At 42.3% G+C, this 21,446-nt stretch overlaps 1 protein-coding gene across 1 annotated transcript; it reads right to left on the reverse strand.

Annotated features, from left to right (window-relative positions):
• Positions 1-612: 612 nt before the first annotated feature.
• On the reverse strand, positions 613-20,701 carry usp46 (ubiquitin specific peptidase 46). The gene is made up of 9 exons (XM_061737979.1): positions 20,375-20,701; positions 14,485-14,565; positions 13,906-14,119; positions 7,491-7,729; positions 6,989-7,065; positions 6,794-6,877; positions 6,494-6,691; positions 3,992-4,070; positions 613-3,880 (listed from the first exon to the last, which is right to left on the reverse strand). The coding sequence occupies exons 1-9, from the start codon at positions 20,408-20,410 to the stop codon at positions 3,779-3,781; spliced, it is 1,110 nt and encodes a 369-aa protein (XP_061593963.1). The 5' UTR covers positions 20,411-20,701; the 3' UTR covers positions 613-3,778.
• Positions 20,702-21,446: the final 745 nt, after the last annotated feature.

Genomic DNA, 21,446 nt, shown 5'->3' on the forward strand with positions numbered 1-21,446 from the left:
TTGCTCAGCTATGAAATTCACTAAGAGGAAAAGTAAATGAAGACTATTGGCACAGGGTAGGATTTTAACCTTCAGCATCTGTTGAAAAAGACCCAGCAGAAGATTAAAGTTGATCTATTATTGTTGTAAGTGTTGACAGAGCTGATGACATATTACAAAAAACCCATAGCACAATCTTGTTACTTTGTTTGAGGTGATCTACGTCTGAACGTCCGGTAACTCAGATTTACAGGGTTCTGTGACATCACAGACCTGGTTCAGAGTATAATTACTCAACTTCCCTATCATTAGCTCCACATTGATTTCACATCGTGCTGGATTTTCTCTACCTTGTAAGTGCAGTTATACAAGAGAAATAAACTCTTGGAGGGGCTGGGTGGAGTCCAGTGACTGACTCCACTCCCTAAGAACCAGCTGCAATAATAATAAAAATACAGGCCTCTGATTTGTAATGTAGTGTTGCCCTAAACCACAGGCTCAACATACACTCACCTGCCACCTTGCAGGCACACCTGTATAGATAATCATTATGACTAAACGTTCTGTGTTTCAAGTCCTTCCTTCTACCAACAAAGAATAAAACAAAACCATCCAGAAAGTCATTTGGTAGTCATTTTATTGTACAGAAGAAAAACACACTTGTGTTAGACTGTGGTTTGTCTTGTTAAAGCATTGAAGCTCATCACTAATAAAGTGCACTTGCAATTAACCACCAAATGGAGACTCAGTCATCTCTTCTTTCCCTCACAGAGGCTCAATCGTGCGCCACCAGGTGCAGGACTCCCTGCACCCGAACTCACCATCACAGTTGAACATGTAGGAGCTAGTGCAATGAATAAGGGTCTCAGTGAAGGTGAGTGCATAAGTGTTAATGGAAGATCTGCGTGTTTAAGTGTCTCGTCCCCCCCCCTTACATATCTCGCACTGTTCCTGACACATTTTCCTTCTCTGGTGCAGCCAAGAATAATGGGACAGATGGTGGTGTCTTCACAATTCTGACTTGTTATGCAGGTGTGATTGTAAAAGCACAGCATTTCTTCATTATTGGTCAGCCATTCGCCGAAATCTTTGCCATTTTAAGATCTTCACTTTAAAAAAATATTTTCCTATTCCCAGAAGCGTTTTTCTACATAATATATATGTACAATTGTATCTTTACAAAGAACACAATTCTCTAATAAAGTTGCAAGTTCAGTAGTGAGTTCGGTTTGGCACGTATTCCTCACAACTTTTCCCCCTGTCACAGGAATCATGGAAGAGACAGCAGAAACGTTTCATGTTATACCTTCACTTCTGTTTCTCCTGCGTAGATTCACACACTAGCCTAACAGATTAATCCTACTCCTACTTATATATGATGAAATGTGTTTGAAATGGTCAGGAAATTTCTGCTGATGTGCAGCAAACAGGAATGTGACACACACATGGAAACATGTTTGATGTTGGCTGTTACCACTGGAACAGCTAACATCTACGATACAGAGGATGCAATCACAACAAGGATGCTTGAATTGTAACTGGATGGGGGTTTCAGGGTGTTGGTGTGCTTCGTATGACATAAACATTTTATAATCAGCAAAGTCAGAGACAAATAAAGAGAAAACTGCAGAAAAAAACAAAAAATTTAAAGATATGTTGTAGCCGACTTTCTGGAGAATTTTCTTCACCATCACAGACAAACAGCACTGGGAGAAAATAAAACACATTATCACAACAATCAAATGTACAAGTAGGAATAGTCCTTCATTGCATATTGCACTACTTTCACTTTTTCATTTTAAAAGATAAGGTAGTTTAATGATGCATCTCTCACATCATGTTAATCCGTTATGCTTCCCTTGAGCACGTGTACCACAAGGGTCCAACTTTAAGAACCATTTCACCATTAAAAACCTCAAATAAAGACCGCGTGGTCGTGGAAGATGCAAACAAGCAAAATGCAGTGATTCTTACAATGACTTATTTCATTGCAGAGTATGAAACCAGGATGTTTCATGTTCTCACATGTTGTCAAGGGACCAGTTGTACAGCAAAAGCCAGATTGTTTAAATATTTCTACTTTAATAAAAAGATTTTTACACAACCTCTGTATTTAACTATTAATAGTACATATAAAAGTATTACTATTGTATATGTGTAGCAGAGATCTGACAGCCAAATCTGCTTTCTGGTTATCAAAAAATAAAAAAAATTGATGGTTTGTCTCCATTTGGCAGAAACATGTTTTAGCTTCCCTTTTTTCTATGAATTTTTTACTACTTTTTTTTTTTTTTTTAGAGATTTGCATTTCAAATCTATGAATTATCTGTTGTAAGAAATAGTTTAATTTGAGATACTTCCATCCGGTGGGTTGATGTCATTATGGCTCAGGCAGCAACATTTAAAATGTATTGTGAGACATCTAATTATCATCCATGAATTTCTCTAAAACTGAATTTTGCTGAAAATACAAAATAATCTTTGTATGTTCTCGCGGGCCAGAAAATATGAGGTGGCGGGCCGAGTGTTACCAGCAGGAAGACCAGAAATCAGGGTCTGGGATGAGGAGGCACCAGAAACGACAAAATAGCACGACGTGTCACTTTGTATCGTGTTTTTTTTTAGCATGACGAAGCTCATGACACAGGACATTTAACACCTTTGGTTCATACTGTCTGCAATTGAACAAAAGTCATAGTACATCTTTAATGTAACCGTCCAATGTATTGTGACATATCGTGTATGTCCTTCATCCTGGGAGTTTGTTGCTTTGCACAAACTTTACTTATCTACCAGTTAAAACAAATAATAAAAGCAATAAATATGTTCTGTATAATAAATAGGTATTTTTCCATATGAAACAACTGTGTGTGTTGTATATAAAGATTAAGCTGATTCCAGATATCCATGTGTAGTGTTGAGAGTATTTGGCTCAGTTTGATAGTGTCAGCGTTCTGATCAAATCTGATCAAACAAACATTTTACAGCTAGAGGGGTGTCGAACTTTTGTGTTCGCAATGAGTAACGTTCAGAAATGAGTTCAAATCCTTTAGAAATACAAGAAGCTTCTACGCACATTATACAGTGTTTGTCTCCGTCTTCATTCGTGACTCATGCATCCGCGTGAGACATAGATGCATCAAATTTCGGGAAGGTCACCATCATTGATCAAGAACAACTTCATGTCAACTGACTGCAGGCTTCCTTGTTTTTACACTCACATATTCTAATGCATTCCTGCTAAACTATACTCACAGAGAGTGTGAAAACAAGTTCTCCTGCTCCCAATTCAAAGTAATAAACTCTTGAAGAATCATCAGGAATGGAAGTACTGGATGCTGATGGAAGAAATAGCCCTAATGAAAGGAGTTATGATTAGGCGCCACATCATGGAAGTACACGTTATATACAACAAACTGCGTTTCTGACAAGTGTCTGTATGTGCAGCAGACCCTGGGGTTTATCACCTCTGCAGGGTTCTACCAGCAGCAACACCGAGCTTCACCTTGATTCCTTTTGTTTTTGTTTTTTCCCCATCACGCTGTTGAGCATTTTTGCTTTTGTTTTAAAGTGCAGTCCAGATGCAGGTGACTAAAAGACAACAGTCAGACTACAGAGAGAGAAAGAAACAGCACAGGTAAAACCCACAGGATGAGGTCTGGGCAACAGGATTGGCACGTACGTCAGAGAGGCGGAGGGAGGAGGTCCGGGCTGAGATGGCAGGAGTCGGGGCCCCGTTACGCTGAAGGTAAGAAAAAGAAGGAACAAAAATATTTCTCCTATTCAGTCTCCTCCAGAGTCACTCCCTGGACTGGTAGAAAAGGATGTAACCCGACTCAGAGTTCTTGGAAATGTCTGAAGTAAGGCCGTAAAACTCCTCGATGGCCTGAGCGTCGATTTTCTGAACAACACAAACACGATGAGGATTAGTGGCAAAACCAAGAGTAAACACGTACTTACGAGTGCAGAAAAACAAAGGATCACCCAGCCTGCAGCAGGGTGAGCGACGAACCTCCACAATGTCGTCGTCGAACAGCAGCCAGAAACCATGACTCTTCACTATGGTGATGTAATGACCTCTGTTAGGACCACTGGGGAAACAAATAACAATGACTCCGTTGTACAAGAGGTTGCTACACTGTAGTTCCTCTGTCTACACGTCCTGTCATTTATACAAGAGATTCAAAAACCCATTTGCCGTAAGTACACTTTGAGTCATTATAGCAGACGGTACATTCAGTCTGAGGAACATCACACTTGTGGCTCTGAGCAGCGACTCTGATAAAATGAAAAAGATTACTTCCATCTCCTAAACTGAGTCTAAGCAAAGCCAATCGGTAAATACACCTTAATTATCATATTCAAGGACTATTTAATACCTTTAAAATGAAACACATTATAAATGAAAACAAAAATCAGGTTTTGGTGTTTGAGGTGATTAGCACCTTAAGAAGAACAACCTGATATGACCACGTCAGCTAAATTAAAATAATGGGACTCAGTGAGCAGTTAAATGTCCGTGGGACTGTTGCAGATCCCAATCACAGTCAAATTATATTTCCTGCTCATCCTTACATCATGCTGCACTGGTTGTACCTCAGCAGACGGGCAACACAGAGCTCTAACAGGGATTTTAAGAGAAGTTACACCACACAGACCTTTACTTTACATCTGTGGTATTCTGGGTAATGCATGTCACTAGGAGTGGGCAAAAATATCGATATGGCAATATATCGCGATACTTTTCCAGCCGATTCAATATCGATATTAAAAATTTGAATATCGATTTTTTTTAAATTTTTTTTTTATCCCCGATTTTTTTCCCATTATATCACCCAGTGCTCCTACCTAAGTGACAGTCCTGGGCATTGCCACTCTCTCAAAATAATGGACAGAGGTTTATTTATTTATGGATTTATATCTATACTGACTGATCACTGTGCCTGTCCTTGGTTTTAGTTCCATCTTTCTTGTGTTTATTATCATTTGCCACATAATTAAAGCAACCTCATACTAAATTTAATGTTAATTTCATATGATGTAAATAATATGAAAAACATATACAAATAAGTTGTAACTTTAGCTTGTATAGTTATAATAAAACATTGTTTTGACTCAGTTTGTCCCATGAATTGTCACTATAATCTGATGAACGTGCAACTCTGATTTTAAGATCCATCACTATCATCTGATGTACATATATACAACTTGGATTTTAAGATGTGTAATGCATTTTTACATTTTTCGGTGAACTATGTAGAATATAATAATCGGGATATCGCATAATCGGGAAATCGCAATGTGTATCGTATCGTGGCTCAAGTATTGTGATGCGTATCGTATCGTGAGATCCTTCCCAATACCCACCCCTACACAGACCTGTACTTTACATCTGTGGTATTCTGGGTAATGCATGTCACAGTGTCATGGTCTGCCTCTCTGGTCCTTTATGAGGATTGTTTGTAAAAGATTAGCGTTGGGAACAGAGTTTGGTATATATGATGCCCAACGTAAATTTCGGCGACGCTTGCGCCATACATGTCAGTTGTACTTCTCCGTTTACAGATTTCTGCCTTGTTTCCATCATAGCATCACAGCACCACCGACCTGTATTTTACAGTGTTTTCAGACATCTTGAGTACATTCATGTGGATGCACACATCTATTGACACATCTCCATCTTAACGAGGAACGTTTTCTAAATCATAAGCGTTTCGTTGGACAGCGTCAGTTTTCAGCTGATCTAAGTTGATTTGAAGCATCACTGCAGGTGATGTTCACGGCCACTGGTGACTGAATGCTGAGTTTCACAGTTGTCTGTTTGGGAATGTGAAAATATAAAATCTCAACTTGAAGACCAGATGTCCCCCTAACACGCATTTCCATATTTGGGTCCAGCCCTGGGATGTATTTCTCTCAAAGTAACATTAACATCTCCTTTCGCCAACACTGACAGCTGAAACACTTGCGATGTCAGGTTTTCTAACAGCACCTGCTCCCATACAACCGTCTCTTTTACTCTTTGGTTTTTACGAGGTCCAGCATGTAACTTTGTGAGCCACTGAGTCGCTGGTCAAGAAGTCCATCTTACAATAGAAAATACTATGATTCAGTTTCAGGCTCATTTTTGACTGTTAACAGTCAAAACTTAAGAGACTCTGACCCAAACTAACTTATCTCAAGCTAAAAACCCGGACTGTATTAATTAGTTTGTTCCATAAATAGCTTTGTTTAATAACCATAATTCGTTTTTTCCGTCTAGAGATTAAAGCAGCTGAATGGATATCCGCCAAGAGTCACGACTGCATGTGTTTAGCCAGGAGTTCAAATACAACAAAGAACAGATGCGGCTGAAATCAAAGGGCTGCGTTTTTAGAAAGATCACCACCAGATACAACCAGGTTTTTCCTCGGTTGAATCTGCATGAACCTCGGCCAGAAAAGGAGTTACATTTGTTGTTGAATCGAGTATGACTGCACTATGAAACACTTTTATTTTGATCAGTAGATCTTACCTTCCACAGTGAACCACCACCGCCACCAGATCGTACATACGATCCAGGTTGACCGCGTCCCCAGACGTGTTAAACAGGCGGAGTTCCAGGGGGAAAACCACTCTATAGGACAGTTTGGTGTAGCGGTGCAGCTGCTCCATGTACTTAAATCTCTTGAGGTGTAGCGCCAGGATCATAGGAAGCTTCTTCACGCGCATCCTACAGAGAAACATACATCCTTAGAGATTGTTTTTGTTTTCTATACAGAATCACACATCACAGTGGTCTGTGCTTTACTGGCTGTTTCTGTGCTCCACTGACCGTTTCTGTGCTTCTTGCTTGCTGCAGCATGTTTCACAGTAGTATTTGTATTCACTGCACAAAGTCTCTGTATTACTGAAGTCCCTGGAGGAAAGAACGACCCACAAGAGGCTCAACTATCCAATCTTTCTCAGACAGATGGGAACATTCCAGCCAGTAATTTAATACGCAGCACAAGAAAAAAAGGAAAGCTACCTGAGACAGTGTGTGATTGATGTGTTCTGCTCCACATCCACGGAAAGATCCAGAAAATCTTCATCTTTGCTGCTTACCTGCAGGACAGCAGGAGGGACAGCCATATTAATCAATTTCTTTCACAATCTGAGGATATGCCCAGTATATTGTGGCAGAAAACCACCCACCAACCCCACAGACGCACGTACACCCATGCTGCCGGTCTTTGAAAAGCTTATTTTACTGAGCAGCTCTGGTTTTTTGCACAGTGCAGCTCAGCCAGAGACTACTGTGGCCCTGACCTACGCTACGTGATCAGAGGCTGCCAGGAAATGTCTTTGGATGTGTTCCCTTCCCTTCCTTTAATTCATCTTCTTTTCTTTCTTTTTGAATTCATGAGAGGTCACTTATTGAGGGCAACGTGGGGACTGGTAAAACTGCGGGTGGGGCTGCCCGTCTAGACAAGTCAAAATAAACACACACGAGTTCATAATAAAACAAAGCGGCCCAGGACCACACACACCGTTTCACAGTTGAGGCAGCGCGTCTCGTTGGTCAGCGTGCCTTGGAAGATGTCGTGGACCCACGTGGGCTCGGTTTTGTTCTCCATCTCCGTCTCGGTCGTGGCAGCAGTGCCGTTGTTCTTGAGGCGCCCATTCTGCTTTTCCTGCTTCTTCTCCTCCTGCAGGATATCTGCCACCGTGTTCAGCAGATAGTTGAGGAACTCGTGGGCGTCCTGCTGCATGTAGTTGTCAAACAGATCTGGAGGGTTATGAAAACAATAAATGATGCAGAAAATGACTCAAAGGAAGATGAAAACATCAAGAACTTGATGTACAGTCAGTTGAAAAAGAAAGTGCTACGGTTTTGTACATCAGTACATAATCATTTAGACAATAATAGTCTTTATACAACCCCAATTCCAATATTGGGACTTGTAAAAGGGACAATGCGTAAAATGTAAAAAAAAAAAAAGAAAAACGAAGTGATTTGCAAACCTTAATCCAATTTTTCCACCAATAGAACATAAACAACATATCAAGAACAATATTAGCCAATTTTGAGTTTGATGGTAGCTACACATCTCAAAAAAGTTGGATATGGTCGATGTTTACCCTTTGTGTATCATCCCCTCTTCTTTTAACAACCTTTCTGTATCTGTAAACATCTGGGAAGTAAGGAGACCAGTTGCCTGAGCAGGCGGCACAGTTTACCATGCAGACTCTTCTCACGTGAAACTATGCTGTTGTGGTAATGCAGTGTATGGTTTGGCCTTGTCTTGCTAAAATATGCAAGTCCTTCCCTGAAATTGTCTGGATGGGAGTAACTGTTGCTCTAAAACCTCTTTATGCTTCATTTCACATCTGGAAAGGAACCAAACACCATAGACATTGACCCCATACCATCAGAGGTGCAGGCTTTCGGACTTAATGCTGATAACAAGCTGGAATGCACCCAAAGAGGGCACAAGCCAGTGTTTACCACGGCCGCCACCAGTGCTGTAAACCTGAAGGGTGCTGATGGAAATTGGGCCACTATACAGGACTATCTCAGAAAATTAGAATATTGTTCTGTACAAGTTCTTTATTTTCTGTAATGCAATTAAAAAAACAAAAATGTCATACATTCTGGATTCATTACAAATCAACATAAATATTGCAAGCCTTTTATTATTTTAATATTGCCGATTATGGCTTACAGTTTAAGATTAAGATTCCCAGAATATTCTAATTTTTTGAGATAGGATATTTGAATTTTTCTTAAGCTGTAAGTCATGATCAGCAATATTAAAATAATACAAGGCTTGCAATATTTATGTTGATTTGTAATAAATGAAAAATTGTTTTTGTGATTGCATTACAGAAAATCACAATATTCTAATTTTCTGAGACAGTCCTGTAGATCGAAGGAAGAGGAGAGGAGGAAGGCGTGTGCATAGAAAGAAAAGAGGAAAGTCAAGAGTCAAGAGAGGAAAAGCTAGACTTGGTTGACACGATACAGAGGAGGAAGGTGGATTTACTGTGTGTCCAGGAGACCAGAAGGAAAGGTAGCAAGGCCAGAAGCTTCGGTGCAGGATTCAAGGTGTTCTATCATGGTGCTGATGGGAGGAGGACTGGAGGAAGGGGTTATCTTGAAAGAGGAATTTGTGAGGAATGTTGTGGAGGTGAAAAGACTGTCAGATAGTGTGTGAGCCTGAAGCTGGAAATAAAAGGTGTTCTTCAATGTTGACAGTGGTTATGCCCCACAGGCAGGATGTGAATATCCCCCGAGGTGAGAGACCAGTGATTGGAGCAAACATCAATGGACATGTTGGTGATGAGGAAGTGATTTGGTTTGGTATCCAGGACAGGAATGTAGAGGGACAGATGGTGGTGGACTTTGCATAAAGGATGGAGATGGCTGTAGTTAATACTTTATCCCAGAAGAGGCAGGAACACAGGGTCACTTATAAGAGTGGAGGTAGGAGCACAGGTTGACTACATCTTGTGTAGACGATAGGGGTGTAACGGTATTTGTATTCGTCCCGTCCCGGTACGGGGGTCACGGTTCGGTTCACGCAGTCTTACGGCGAATACGTCTGACTGAGTTAAAAAAAAAATAAAATCAATCATCGTTTTTTTTCCCCCTTAAATGTGTGCTAGTCTGTGCATATCAATAAATATATGTGCAATTCATATGTCATCATAAATTGTAGGCTATAATAACGATAAAATGTTCTAATTCTTAATTTACAACTGTCCTGAACGCATCAGGGCCGTGTGCCAACGCGGATTGGCTGTAAAGCCTGATTTATGGTTCTGCGTTAAATCGACGCAGAGCATACGCCGTAGGGTACGGCGCAGTCTACGGCGAGGTTATGCGGCGACGCGCAACCTTCGCCGTAGGCGCTGCGTTGGTGTAACGCGGTACCATAAATCAGCCTTAACAGTCACAGTGAAGGAGATTAGCGCTAAAGTTTAAAAGAGGACTAAATTTGTACAAAGTTTTGAATGTTACCCCGTTTTCCACGTTACCTGGATTATTTTGGGTTATGGAAGAGTCAACTACCGTTGGTGAGTCAGTGTTACCTTCATAAATAATTTATTTATCAGTTTCGTGACCAGCTGCCTATTTTAATGAGCTTGTGTTGTTGTGAACGAGACCGCCGAGTCTATTCTCTGTTATAGAGCTCAGAAATGATGTTATAGACCGCCGCGTCTATCTATCTAGATAGATTGTGTAATTTAGACCAGTTATGTTTTTTTGTGCTTAAATTGTATCAAAGAATGAACTGAGTCAGTCCGTGACTACCTGAGTTTTCAGAGTCGTGTGTGTGTGTGTGTGTGTGTGTGTGTGTGTGTGTGTGTGTGTGTGTGTGTGTGTGTGTGTGTTCTTAACAAGTTTGTGACTTTACTCTGCTTTCTGCAGCATAGGCCTATAGGCTTGGCTCAATAAAAGAGAGAATAAATATAGTTTGATGGGTAGGATGATGTTGTTGAACGTTAAAATGACTATCATAAGGCCCATGGAGAATGCTCCGCCCCCAGACGGCTCTGCCCATATGCAATATGCAGCAGTAGAGGAGCCCGGGTTCAAGTATTTATTAAAAGTGCTCGAGCCTCGTTACAATGTCCCATCCCGCGCTCACATAAACCAGTCCGTGGTAAAATTAAAAACACTAATGCACAAGTTAAATGTTTTATTCTATTTATTTTACACTTTAATAAGAGAAGCTTTTTAGTTTTGTAGCCAATTGAACAAACTTTAACTTTCAAATGCTATGATCAAAATAAAGGAAGAAAAAACTCGTCTTATACATTTGGGACTTTTTGTATTTTTTTTCCCGTTGTACCGAACCCGTACCGAACCCGTACCGAACCGTGACCCCTGTACCGAGGTACGTACCGAACCGTGACTTGTGTGTACCGTGACACCCCTAGTAGACGAGGTGGTTCCTCTTATTTATAGTCTACAGGACATGGCATCCTTGGTTTCAAAAAAGAATCCAGGGATGCCATGTCATGCAGACTATAAACAAGAAGAACCACCCAACTAGTTACATGCTTTTTTTTCTTCTTTTCCTTCCAGCTGGCCTCATGTCTTCCTTCACTACATCGATACATCTCCTCTTATGTTTTCCTCTAGGCCTCTGCCCTGGCAGTTCCCACCTTAGCATCTTTTCACTATCCCTCCTGTGTACATGTCCAGACCATCTCAGTCCGACCTCTCTGACTTTATCTCCAAAACATCCAACATGTCCATTTTACCTCAGACTGGCTGTGTTTCTGGATTGTGTTCCCATTTGTCTTCTTCCTTGCATGATGGAGTCATAAGTTGCACTTGTAGCTTGCATGGTGAACTGTGTTCAAAGTGGTCTCTGGAGGTTCCTGAGCCCATGCAGTGATTTCCAGCAGAGAATCATGTCTGGGTTTAATGCAGTGCTGTCTGAGGGCCCCAGGACCACTAGTATCCTGTTCTGTCCTTCAGCCTTGTCCCCTTGCCCATTCCTCCTCAATCGCTGAATCTTTTGCTATTTTACACTATAGATGTTGGGATAGTCAAAGTGCGCAGTTTTATTTGAGAAACATTTTCCTGAAATAGTTTCTTATTTTTGACGTTTTGTCACATATTGGTGAACATCTACACATATTTACATATATGAGGTACTACCTCACTGAAACGCTTCTTTTATACCCACTCATGCTCCTGACCTGTTGTCAATGAACCTACAGTAATCATCTGTCAAATGATCCTCCAGTTGTTTTTGATTTGGGTGAGTTACTTTTCCAGCCTTTTGTTCCTCCTGCTCCAACTTTTTTGAGATGTGTTGCTGCCATCAAATTCAAATGAGCTGATATTTTCCATAAAATGGCAAATATTTTCAGTTTCAACATCTGATATCTTCTACTGAATAAGAAAATATGGGTTTATGAGATTTGCAAATGATTGCCTCTGTTTTTATTTGCATTTTACACATCCTCCTGACTTCACTGGAACTGAGTTTGTGTGTAAACACGATCCCAGGGGAGCAACACCAAAGAGCACCACATGCCTTCATTGACTGACAAAAACAAAGCCCAAATGCAGAAACGGTGAGTAAAAAGTAACTGCACCCTCACTACTCCTGTAGTAGTCATGAGGGTGAAGAGGAAGTCATCGAATGCATTTGACCACCTGATCAACTGTAAACATCTCTTTCGAAGTACAAGTTTTGGCAGTTTGCTGGTCTGGAGCATTCACTAGGGTATACTCACAGTGCCAGGAAGGAACGACATCAGCAGGGACCTTAGAAAAGCAGCTGTTGCTCCCCATCAATCTGATCTGGGACATGTGATGATGCTATTTCCGACTCTTTTCCTCCCACTGTCTTTGCATTTCTGCTTAGTTTTTGTTCAGTATAGCATCTTTTGTGCAGCTGTTCATCTGAGGCTGTCATTATGTAAATTACAGACCCTCTTTATAGATCAAAGGATTTTGTCCTGGTGCATAAACTTAAGAAACAAAATGTACCTTTGTTTTTCATGTGTCCATCAAAAATGCAATGAATTTACTCATTTTTAATATGGACTAGATGATAATGATCATCTGATAATAACATGATAATATGGCCTAGAATTCAGCTTTCTACTTAAGTAAAATTCAATTTTTGGGAATGTGCTTTCTAATAGAGTTTGATGAGAATTTTGATGTCTTTCTCTGATGGGTGTCTTGTAAATGCATGGCTTTTAACCAACACCCACATAGCTTAGTACATTGACTGGAAACTGAAGAGATAAAAGACAATAAGCTCAGATCTTTAGAGCAAATCTGCTGGACAGCCATGCTGACATCATCCTGCAAGATGAGCTAACGAGACTGCAGATTTATTTAACCTTCAGCGACAGTGACCTGTCCAAGGTGAAAGGCAGCAGAGCAACCCAAAATACAAAAAACCTTCACACTTGGGATGATTTTCTCATCACAGTTTGAGTCATAGGCAACTCCATCTTTTGCATGTGAAAGAAGAGATTTGTAGGTTAAATTTCATGTCAGTCGCTTGTCATATGGTTTGAGACAATGAGAGTGCAAAGAAGACTGCTGTTAAAGCCCCTTCCTCACCATTACATCACCATTAGTTGCTCTGAATGACTGCAGACTATGCTGACGATACAAACACTTCTGCCTTGACAGATCTGTGTCAAAGTTGTAAACTGAGAAATGGGGCTAGTGGGAAAATAGAAGATGGAAACAAGTCCAGAGGTCAGACAGCTAACCAAAGCTGGGTCCTAACAGAGATTGTCTTTTTCACTCGCATAAAGCATCTTTGCAATACAGACAGCACAGAAGGGTCAACCTTTCAGTCACTGCTACCCTCGATGACCTGACTTGGACTTCACATTAAGTATTTAGACTGCCGACGCTCCTACTGATACACGATGAAAACAGGAATACCCGAGTTCAGTATACTCACACTCTAAACTGCACACAGATGAGTTTGCATACAGGACTGTCTCAGAAAATTAGAATATTGTGATAAAGTTCTTTATTTTCTGTAATGCAATTAAAAAAAACAAAAATGTCATACATTCTGGATTCATTACAAATCAACTGAAATATTGCAAGACTTTTATTATTTTAATATTGCTGATTATGGCTTACAGTTTAAGATTAAGATTCCCAGAATATTCTAATTTTTTGAGATAGGATATTTGAGTTTTCTTAAGCTGTAAGCCATAAAAGGCTTGCAATATTTCAGTTGATTTGTAATGAATCCAAAATGTATGACATTTTTGTTTTTGTAATTGCATTACAGAAAATCACAATATTCTAATTTTCTGAGACAGTCCTGTACATGTTTAGGAGCATTATCACAGAGAAAGCACAAAATTGACCAATCCTGAAACTAGTAAATCTAATTAAATACTTTTACGGCGCTCCAGCAACATCAACAAGCTCTTAACCACACGGTGCCGTCTCACCATTCTCCTTCCGTAACCGAGAGATGAACTTCTTGGGCGGGATGACGCCCACCTTCTTCTTCTGTGTGGCGATGGAGTGGAAGAGGTCAGCCAGGCACGTGAGCAGGTTCTCCTTCTTCTTCTGCTGGGCCTTGTAGGCCAGCACGTTCTCCCGGAAAGGCCGGCAGAAGTAAAGGGCCTGCAGCACCGAGTTACAGTAACACGTGTTTCCAAACTGAGGAAGGAAGAAACCAAAAAAACCAACAACAACAGTTGAGACAAACAGTTTACAGGGACAGATCAAATTATCTTTCACTAAATCTGTTGAAACTAATGTCACTCCGCTCTGTTGTTTTGGTGATTTATGAGACAGATCGTTTCATAAATCATTATGAAAGCATTATGAAACTTGCTTGTTTACGCAACATTAAAGAGGCAGAACATCCCTCGACTCACAAACAGCATTGTTAACTTCAATAACTGCCCTCCAGTAGCAAACATGACTCACTGCTGTCCCAGGGCACTTTGTTTTGAAAGATGACACCGGTGTTGTTTGGCAATGGCTGTTGTTAATGCATGAGAGGATTTAGTGCTACTCACATTGACCAATCCGAAGTAGTGTTCATTGATTGGGAATTGCTCCGGGCCGATGTCTTTCTCCAGGGCAGAGGCATTGGTGCCCTGTGAAAACAAAACACGAGACATGCTGTCATGATCATCGCCATCAGCACATGTGGCTGTTCACTCACTTGTGTTTGTGCAGCGTTAGATTAAAGCCCATTTTATTCAGTCTACTCTATGCATATGCACCCAAATGAATATGGAAATGAACTGTCAAAGAACACCTGCTGATGCTTTAAAGCTGCAGCAGGGAGATTAACCTCTGAATACAGTAGAAATGATAAAAATGTACCCTTTCTGCTGAAGGCCTAAGCCTCCCGCTAAATGTACAGCACATATCCTGTCAAAAGCAGGAATCAGGTTGGTTTTAAAGAGGCAGAGTCATGTCAGAAGTCTGGAGTACTTAGCTCCTGATTGCTTCCACCAAGCACTTATCTTTTGTGAGAGCCTTTTTACTTGACAGAGCTCAAAGCTTTTTCAAAGGAACCACAGGTTTGTTGAGCTAACACAGCAGACAATTTAGTCATCAAAAGGCTTTGACGTCTAATAGCTGCCATTTCTCTGTATCAAAGCAGACCGCCAACACCCTTTTGTCCGATTACTGCTTCCAGTCCGAGATGATGCAATGCCTGCACAGGCCAGTGCAGAACTTGACCCAAGTGGTGCAGATATTCAAATCAAAATGTAGCCTTTCCTTCGTGAGAGGCAGCCGGAAGACCAATGCAGATGCAAATCCTGATGCCACATTTTTGCATTTGAGCTCCTTGATATAAACAACAAACAGTGAAGCTGCTGTGGTTTCTACTACAATTACTATTGCCCAGAGCTAGAAATGTTCATATTTCCTTTTGTTGCATATTCATGATTTGACTTTATTGTAGATGCCTAGGCAATACATCATATACAATAAAAGGAAATGGGGGAAAAACCCAAAACAAGTCAAGGTCAGGATCTTTAAGTTCCCACAAACAGCACTGCTCACGCCCTGTATTATCATGCAGAAGTTAACAAGTCCCTGCCTGCAGAGTGCATCTCCGCATGCAAATAAACACAAACATTTTTTGTCTGTTTGCAAAGATCCTGCTTGGTTTTAGTTGTGTAAACCTGGATCCTCCTGCTAGGTTCAGGAACCAACTAATTACCTACATTACCATACATAGTGTTGTTTCCCCACAGGTAGGAGGCATGTCAGCTGAAAGAGTTGTTGCTGCAGGGGCAATGCTTCGGGGCATTGGTGACTGCGGCATGCAACATGAATTTCTGAAGATCCAAAACATTTCAGTTGAAGGACTGAAACCAGAAGGGAGTTTTTAAACACCACAAAGAAGTGGTGTTGCAACAATTGTCTTACAATCTACTGACAGGAGATTAACAGCCTTTTATAAAACCCTTAACATCACTTATCTCTTATTTTTAAGCCAATGGAGTTATTTTTTTCTCCTCCCACATTTGGTGTGACCTTTTTGTGTGGAAAACTCTAGTGCATAACTCAACCCAGATTGAATACAAAGTCCTACTCCTCACCCATAAATGGACATGCACCTCCGTACCTAGAAGAACTCATTACTCCCCAAACCTCTACCCGTACCCTCAGATCTACAAACCGCTCACTCCTCATGCAGGGCAACACAGCAGTGTTTTTAAGCAGCTCTGAGGGGAGAGGCCTCTGACATTAGTCCCGTGTCTAAATAAAGCAAAGGCCAGTGGCATTAACACGCGCATTAAGTCCGTTCCTGCGGACTCCTCGCTGCTCATGATCAACGTAAACACAGATTAGTGTAGATTTCTGCTCTCTGCAGCAGCGCCGCGTTACGCAACAGCCACAAGCCGCCGGGGACGATGCTCTGCTCCGGCCTGTCAATCACAGCTGTCAGCTCCACACACTGCCCACTATGTGGTAACACACACACATGCACTGCCTCGCTTTGCCCGAGCAGAGACTTGATTGGAAGTAGGTTTTTGAATGGCAGGGACCACTATCAGGTTATGGGCTGAGATATACTTGCTGTTGGTGCTTGCATTCGCGTCCGTTCGAGTGCATCACCAACCGCAACTTCGCTCGTGTAGCACGGGAAGAGAGCGCGTCATACCGGCGGTGACCGATAGGGGGCAGTAAGCAGAGCAACAGTTGGAAAAGTGATTAAATATTTAGTAGTAGAGGTAGTAGCAGTAGCAGATTAGAACAACGAACAAGTTTACATGACACCATTGGATGATGTAGGACAGGGGTGTCCAAAGTTGGTCCTCGAGGGCCGCAATCCTGCATGTTTTAGTTTTTTCCCTGCATCAACACACCTGATTCTAATTAACAGTCGTCACCACCTTGTCATCAAAGTCTGGATAGTTCTGTTGATGACCAAGCTCCTTGTATCACGGTTTGATAAAAAAAGGGACACATCTAAAACATGCAGGACTGCTGCCTTCGAGGACTGACTTTGGACACCCCTGATGTAAGAGATTATAACATTGGTTTGGTTGCGATCTCGGCAAAGGAAACAGGGCCAGCGACCTCCGCGTCGTCACTTGTGGCCAGCTGGTATTAGACCGGGACCAGCTGGTATCAGACCGGGACCAGCGCCTCCGTGGCCAGAGCGAGAACTGCAGGTTTGCGTACATGTTCAGTGTCTTTTTGAGAACGTGCACGTCGAGGCGTCAAATGAACGCAGACTACGCGTGGCGGCCATGATGCGTACGCGTACACGGTCTGTTCAGTGCATGAGTGCATCCTGGTCGCATCTGGGAGCAGGTGCTAGGCAGCCACCACCATCATCATCATCACCATCACCATCACCATCCTCATCCTCACCATCACCATCATCCTCATCATCACCATCACCATCCTCATCCTCATCATCACCATCCACATCCTCATCATCACCATCATCCTCATCATCACCATCATCCTCATCACCATCCTCATCATCACCATCATCATCATCCTCATCATCATCACCATCATCCTCATCATCACCATCATCCTCATCATCCTCATCCTCACCATCCTCCTCATCCTCATCACCATCATCCTCATCACCATCACCATCATCCTCATCATCACCATCCTCATCATCCTCATCACCATCACCATCATCCTCATCATCACCATCCTCATCATCCTCATCACCATCCTCATCATCCTCACCATCATCCTCATCCTCATCACCATCATCCTCATCATCACCATCATCCTCATCACCATCCTCATCACCATCCTCATCCTCACCATCCTCCTCATCCTCATCACCATCCTCATCATCCTCACCATCCTCCTCATCCTCATCACCATCATCCTCATCACCATCACCATCATCCTCATCATCACCATCCTCATCATCCTCATCACCATCACCATCATCCTCATCATCACCATCCTCATCATCCTCATCCTCACCATCCTCCTCATCCTCATCACCATCCTCATCATCACCATCATCCTCATCACCATCCTCATCACCATCCTCATCCTCACCATCCTCCTCATCCTCATCACCATCATCATCCTCACCATCATCCTCATCACCATCCTCATCACCATCCTCATCCTCACCATCCTCATCCTCACCATCATCATCATCCTCATCATCCTCATCATCATCCTCACCATCATCCTCATCACCATCATCCTCATCCTCACCATCATCATCATCCTCATCATCCTCATCATCATCCTCACCATCATCCTCATCATCATCATCCTCCTCATCCTCCTCATCCTCATCACCATCATCCTCATCATCACCATCATCCTCATCATCATCATCACCAACATCATCATCAACATCATCCTCATCAACATCCTCATCCTCATCACCATCATCCTCATCATCCCCATCATCACCATCATCACCATCATCCTCATCACCATCCTCATCACCATCCTCATCCTCACCATCCTCCTCATCCTCATCACCATCATCCTCATCCTCATCACCATCATCCTCATCACCACCATCATCCTCATCATCATCATCACCAACATCATCATCAACATCATCCTCATCCTCATCAACATCCTCATCCTCATCACCATCATCCTCATCATCACCATCCTCATCATCACCATCCTCATCCTCACCATCATCCTCATCCTCACCATCATCCTCATCATCACCATCCTCATCATCACCATCCTCATCCTCACCATCATCATCATCCTCATCATCCTCATCATCACCATCCTCATCCTCACCATCATCCTCATCATCACCATCCTCATCCTCATCCTCACCATCACCATCCTCATCATCACCATCCTCATCCTCACCATCATCATCATCATCATCCTCATCATCACCATCATCCTCATCATCACCATCATCCTCATCATCACCATCCTCATCCTCATCATCATCATCACCCTCCTCATCATCCTCACCATCATCCTCATCATCACCATCCTCATCCTCACCATCCTCATCCTCATCATCACCATCCTCATCCTCACCATCATCACCATCACATCATCATCATCATCCTCACCATCATCCTCATCACCATCCTCATCATCACCATCCTCATCCTCATCATCACCATCCTCATCCTCACCATCACCATCACCATCATCATCCTCATCATCATCCTCATCACCATCACATCATCACCATCACCATCACCATCATCATCCTCATCATCATCCTCATCATCACCATCCTCATCCTCATCATCACCATCCTCATCCTCACCATCATCACCATCACATCATCATCATCATCCTCACCATCATCCTCATCACCATCCTCATCATCACCATCCTCATCATCACCATCCTCATCCTCACCATCATCCTCATCATCATCATCATCCTCATCATCACCATCATCCTCATCATCACCATCATCACCATCCTCACCATCATCCTCATCACCATCCTCATCCTCACCATCATCATCATCATCATCCTCATCATCACCATCATCCTCATCATCACCATCATCCTCATCATCACCATCCTCATCCTCATCATCACCCTCCTCATCATCCTCACCATCACCATCCTCATCCTCACCATCCTCATCCTCATCATCACCATCCTCATCCTCACCATCATCACCATCACATCATCATCATCATCCTCACCATCATCCTCATCACCATCCTCATCATCACCATCCTCATCCTCATCATCACCATCCTCATCCTCACCATCACCATCACCATCATCATCCTCATCATCATCCTCATCATCATCATCACCATCATCCTCATCACCATCACATCATCACCATCACCATCACCATCACCATCCTCATCATCATCCTCATCATCATCATCACCATCATCCTCATCACCATCCTCATCATCCTCATCATCATCCTCATCATCATCATCACCATCACCATCCTCATCATCATCCTCATCATCATCATCACCATCATCACCATCACCATCCTCATCATCATCCTCATCATCACCATCCTCATCCTCACCATCATCACCATCACATCATCACCATCACCATCATCATCCTCATCATCATCCTCATCATCACCATCCTCATCCTCATCATCACCATCCTCATCCTCACCATCACCATCATCATCCTCATCATCATCCTCATCATCACCATCACATCATCACCATCATCACCATCACATCATCACCATCACCATCATCATCCTCATCATCATCCTCATCATCACCATCCTCATCCTCACCATCATCACCATCACATCATCATCATCACCATCACCATCACCATCCTCATCCTCACCATCATCATCCTCATCATCATCCTCATCATCATCATCACCATCATCCTCATCACCATCATCATCCTCATCATCATCCTCATCATCCTCATCACCATCATCATCCTCATCATCATCACCATCATCATCAGGTTAAACGCGGAGAAAACGGCGTAACTCACCATATTACAAATGGAGGCGATGTTTCTGACAGTCATTTAGTTCACAGTGTCCCCCTCACCGCCATCTTTATGAAATAAACAGAGCGAGGCGACGCTGGGAGCTGGAGCTGATCCGCGGCGGCGGCTGGAGGCCAGACTGCAACCCCGGGCGGAGACGGCAGCACCATGGAGCCGGGGGGGGGTCCACACCGAGCCTCAGCGTCGACACATGCTGGAGACACCACAGCTGGACGCATGCAGCAGCGACCGAGGGGCAAAAACCGCAAACACAGGGGCCAGTTGTTTGCAGCAGGTTGCTAGAGACGACCAGGAAACAACCCTGCTGAGCGAGGAGGCGCCGCAGTCCCGCCCACCGAGGGAAACCGCGAGAGCTGATTGGTTCAGGTCTACACACGTTTGATTGACAGGCCCGTGCAGCCACACGCAGAGCAGTGACGTGAGGTTGAAGTGAGCTGCAGCCAATCACCGTCAAGGACCTGAAGCACGGAGTTTGTAGGGACGTGGTTCGGGTTTCAGATGAGTTCTGTTAAAGCATTTACAGGACTGTCTCAAAAAATTAGAATATTGTCATAAAGTTCTTTATTTTCTATAATGCAATTAAAAAAACAAAAATGTCATACATTCTGGATTCATTACAAATCAACTGAAATATTGCAAGCCTTTTATTATTTTAATATTGCTGTTTATGGTTTACAGTTTAAGATTAAGATTCCCAGAATATTCAAATTTTTTTGAGATAGGATATTTGAGTTTTCTTAAGCTGTAAACCATGATCAGCAATATTAAAATAATAAAAGGCTTGCAATATTTCAGTTGATTTGTAATGAATCCAGAATGTATGACATTTTTGTTTTTGTAATTGCATTACAGAAAATCACAATATTCTAATTTTCTGAGACAGTCCTGTACACCTTAACTGAAAACTTCAAGATATATTATTATTTTAAATATATCATTTGACAACCATTTTTAAGTGACAGTCCAAAGTGATCCGTCCGAAATTTCAACTTATTTTGTTGTTTTGTTGACTTATCTATGAGATAAACAGGATGGTCGAAACTAAAATTTGAAG

Source organism: Cololabis saira, chromosome 13 (assembly GCF_033807715.1).
Source record: "Cololabis saira isolate AMF1-May2022 chromosome 13, fColSai1.1, whole genome shotgun sequence".
Classification (NCBI taxonomy): domain Eukaryota; kingdom Metazoa; phylum Chordata; class Actinopteri; order Beloniformes; family Belonidae; genus Cololabis; species Cololabis saira.

Coding starts and splice junctions, on each gene's coding strand:
- usp46 (XM_061737979.1), bottom strand. CDS start 20,410: ATGACTGTCAGAAACATCGCCTCCATTTGTAATATG. Junction 7,066..7,490: donor GCTGCCTCAACTGTGAAACG/GTGTGTGTGGTC, acceptor GCTGTCCTGCAG/GTAAGCAGCAAAGATGAAGA. Junction 6,878..6,988: donor TCAATCACACACTGTCTCAG/GTAGCTTTCCTT, acceptor TCTTTCCTCCAG/GGACTTCAGTAATACAGAGA.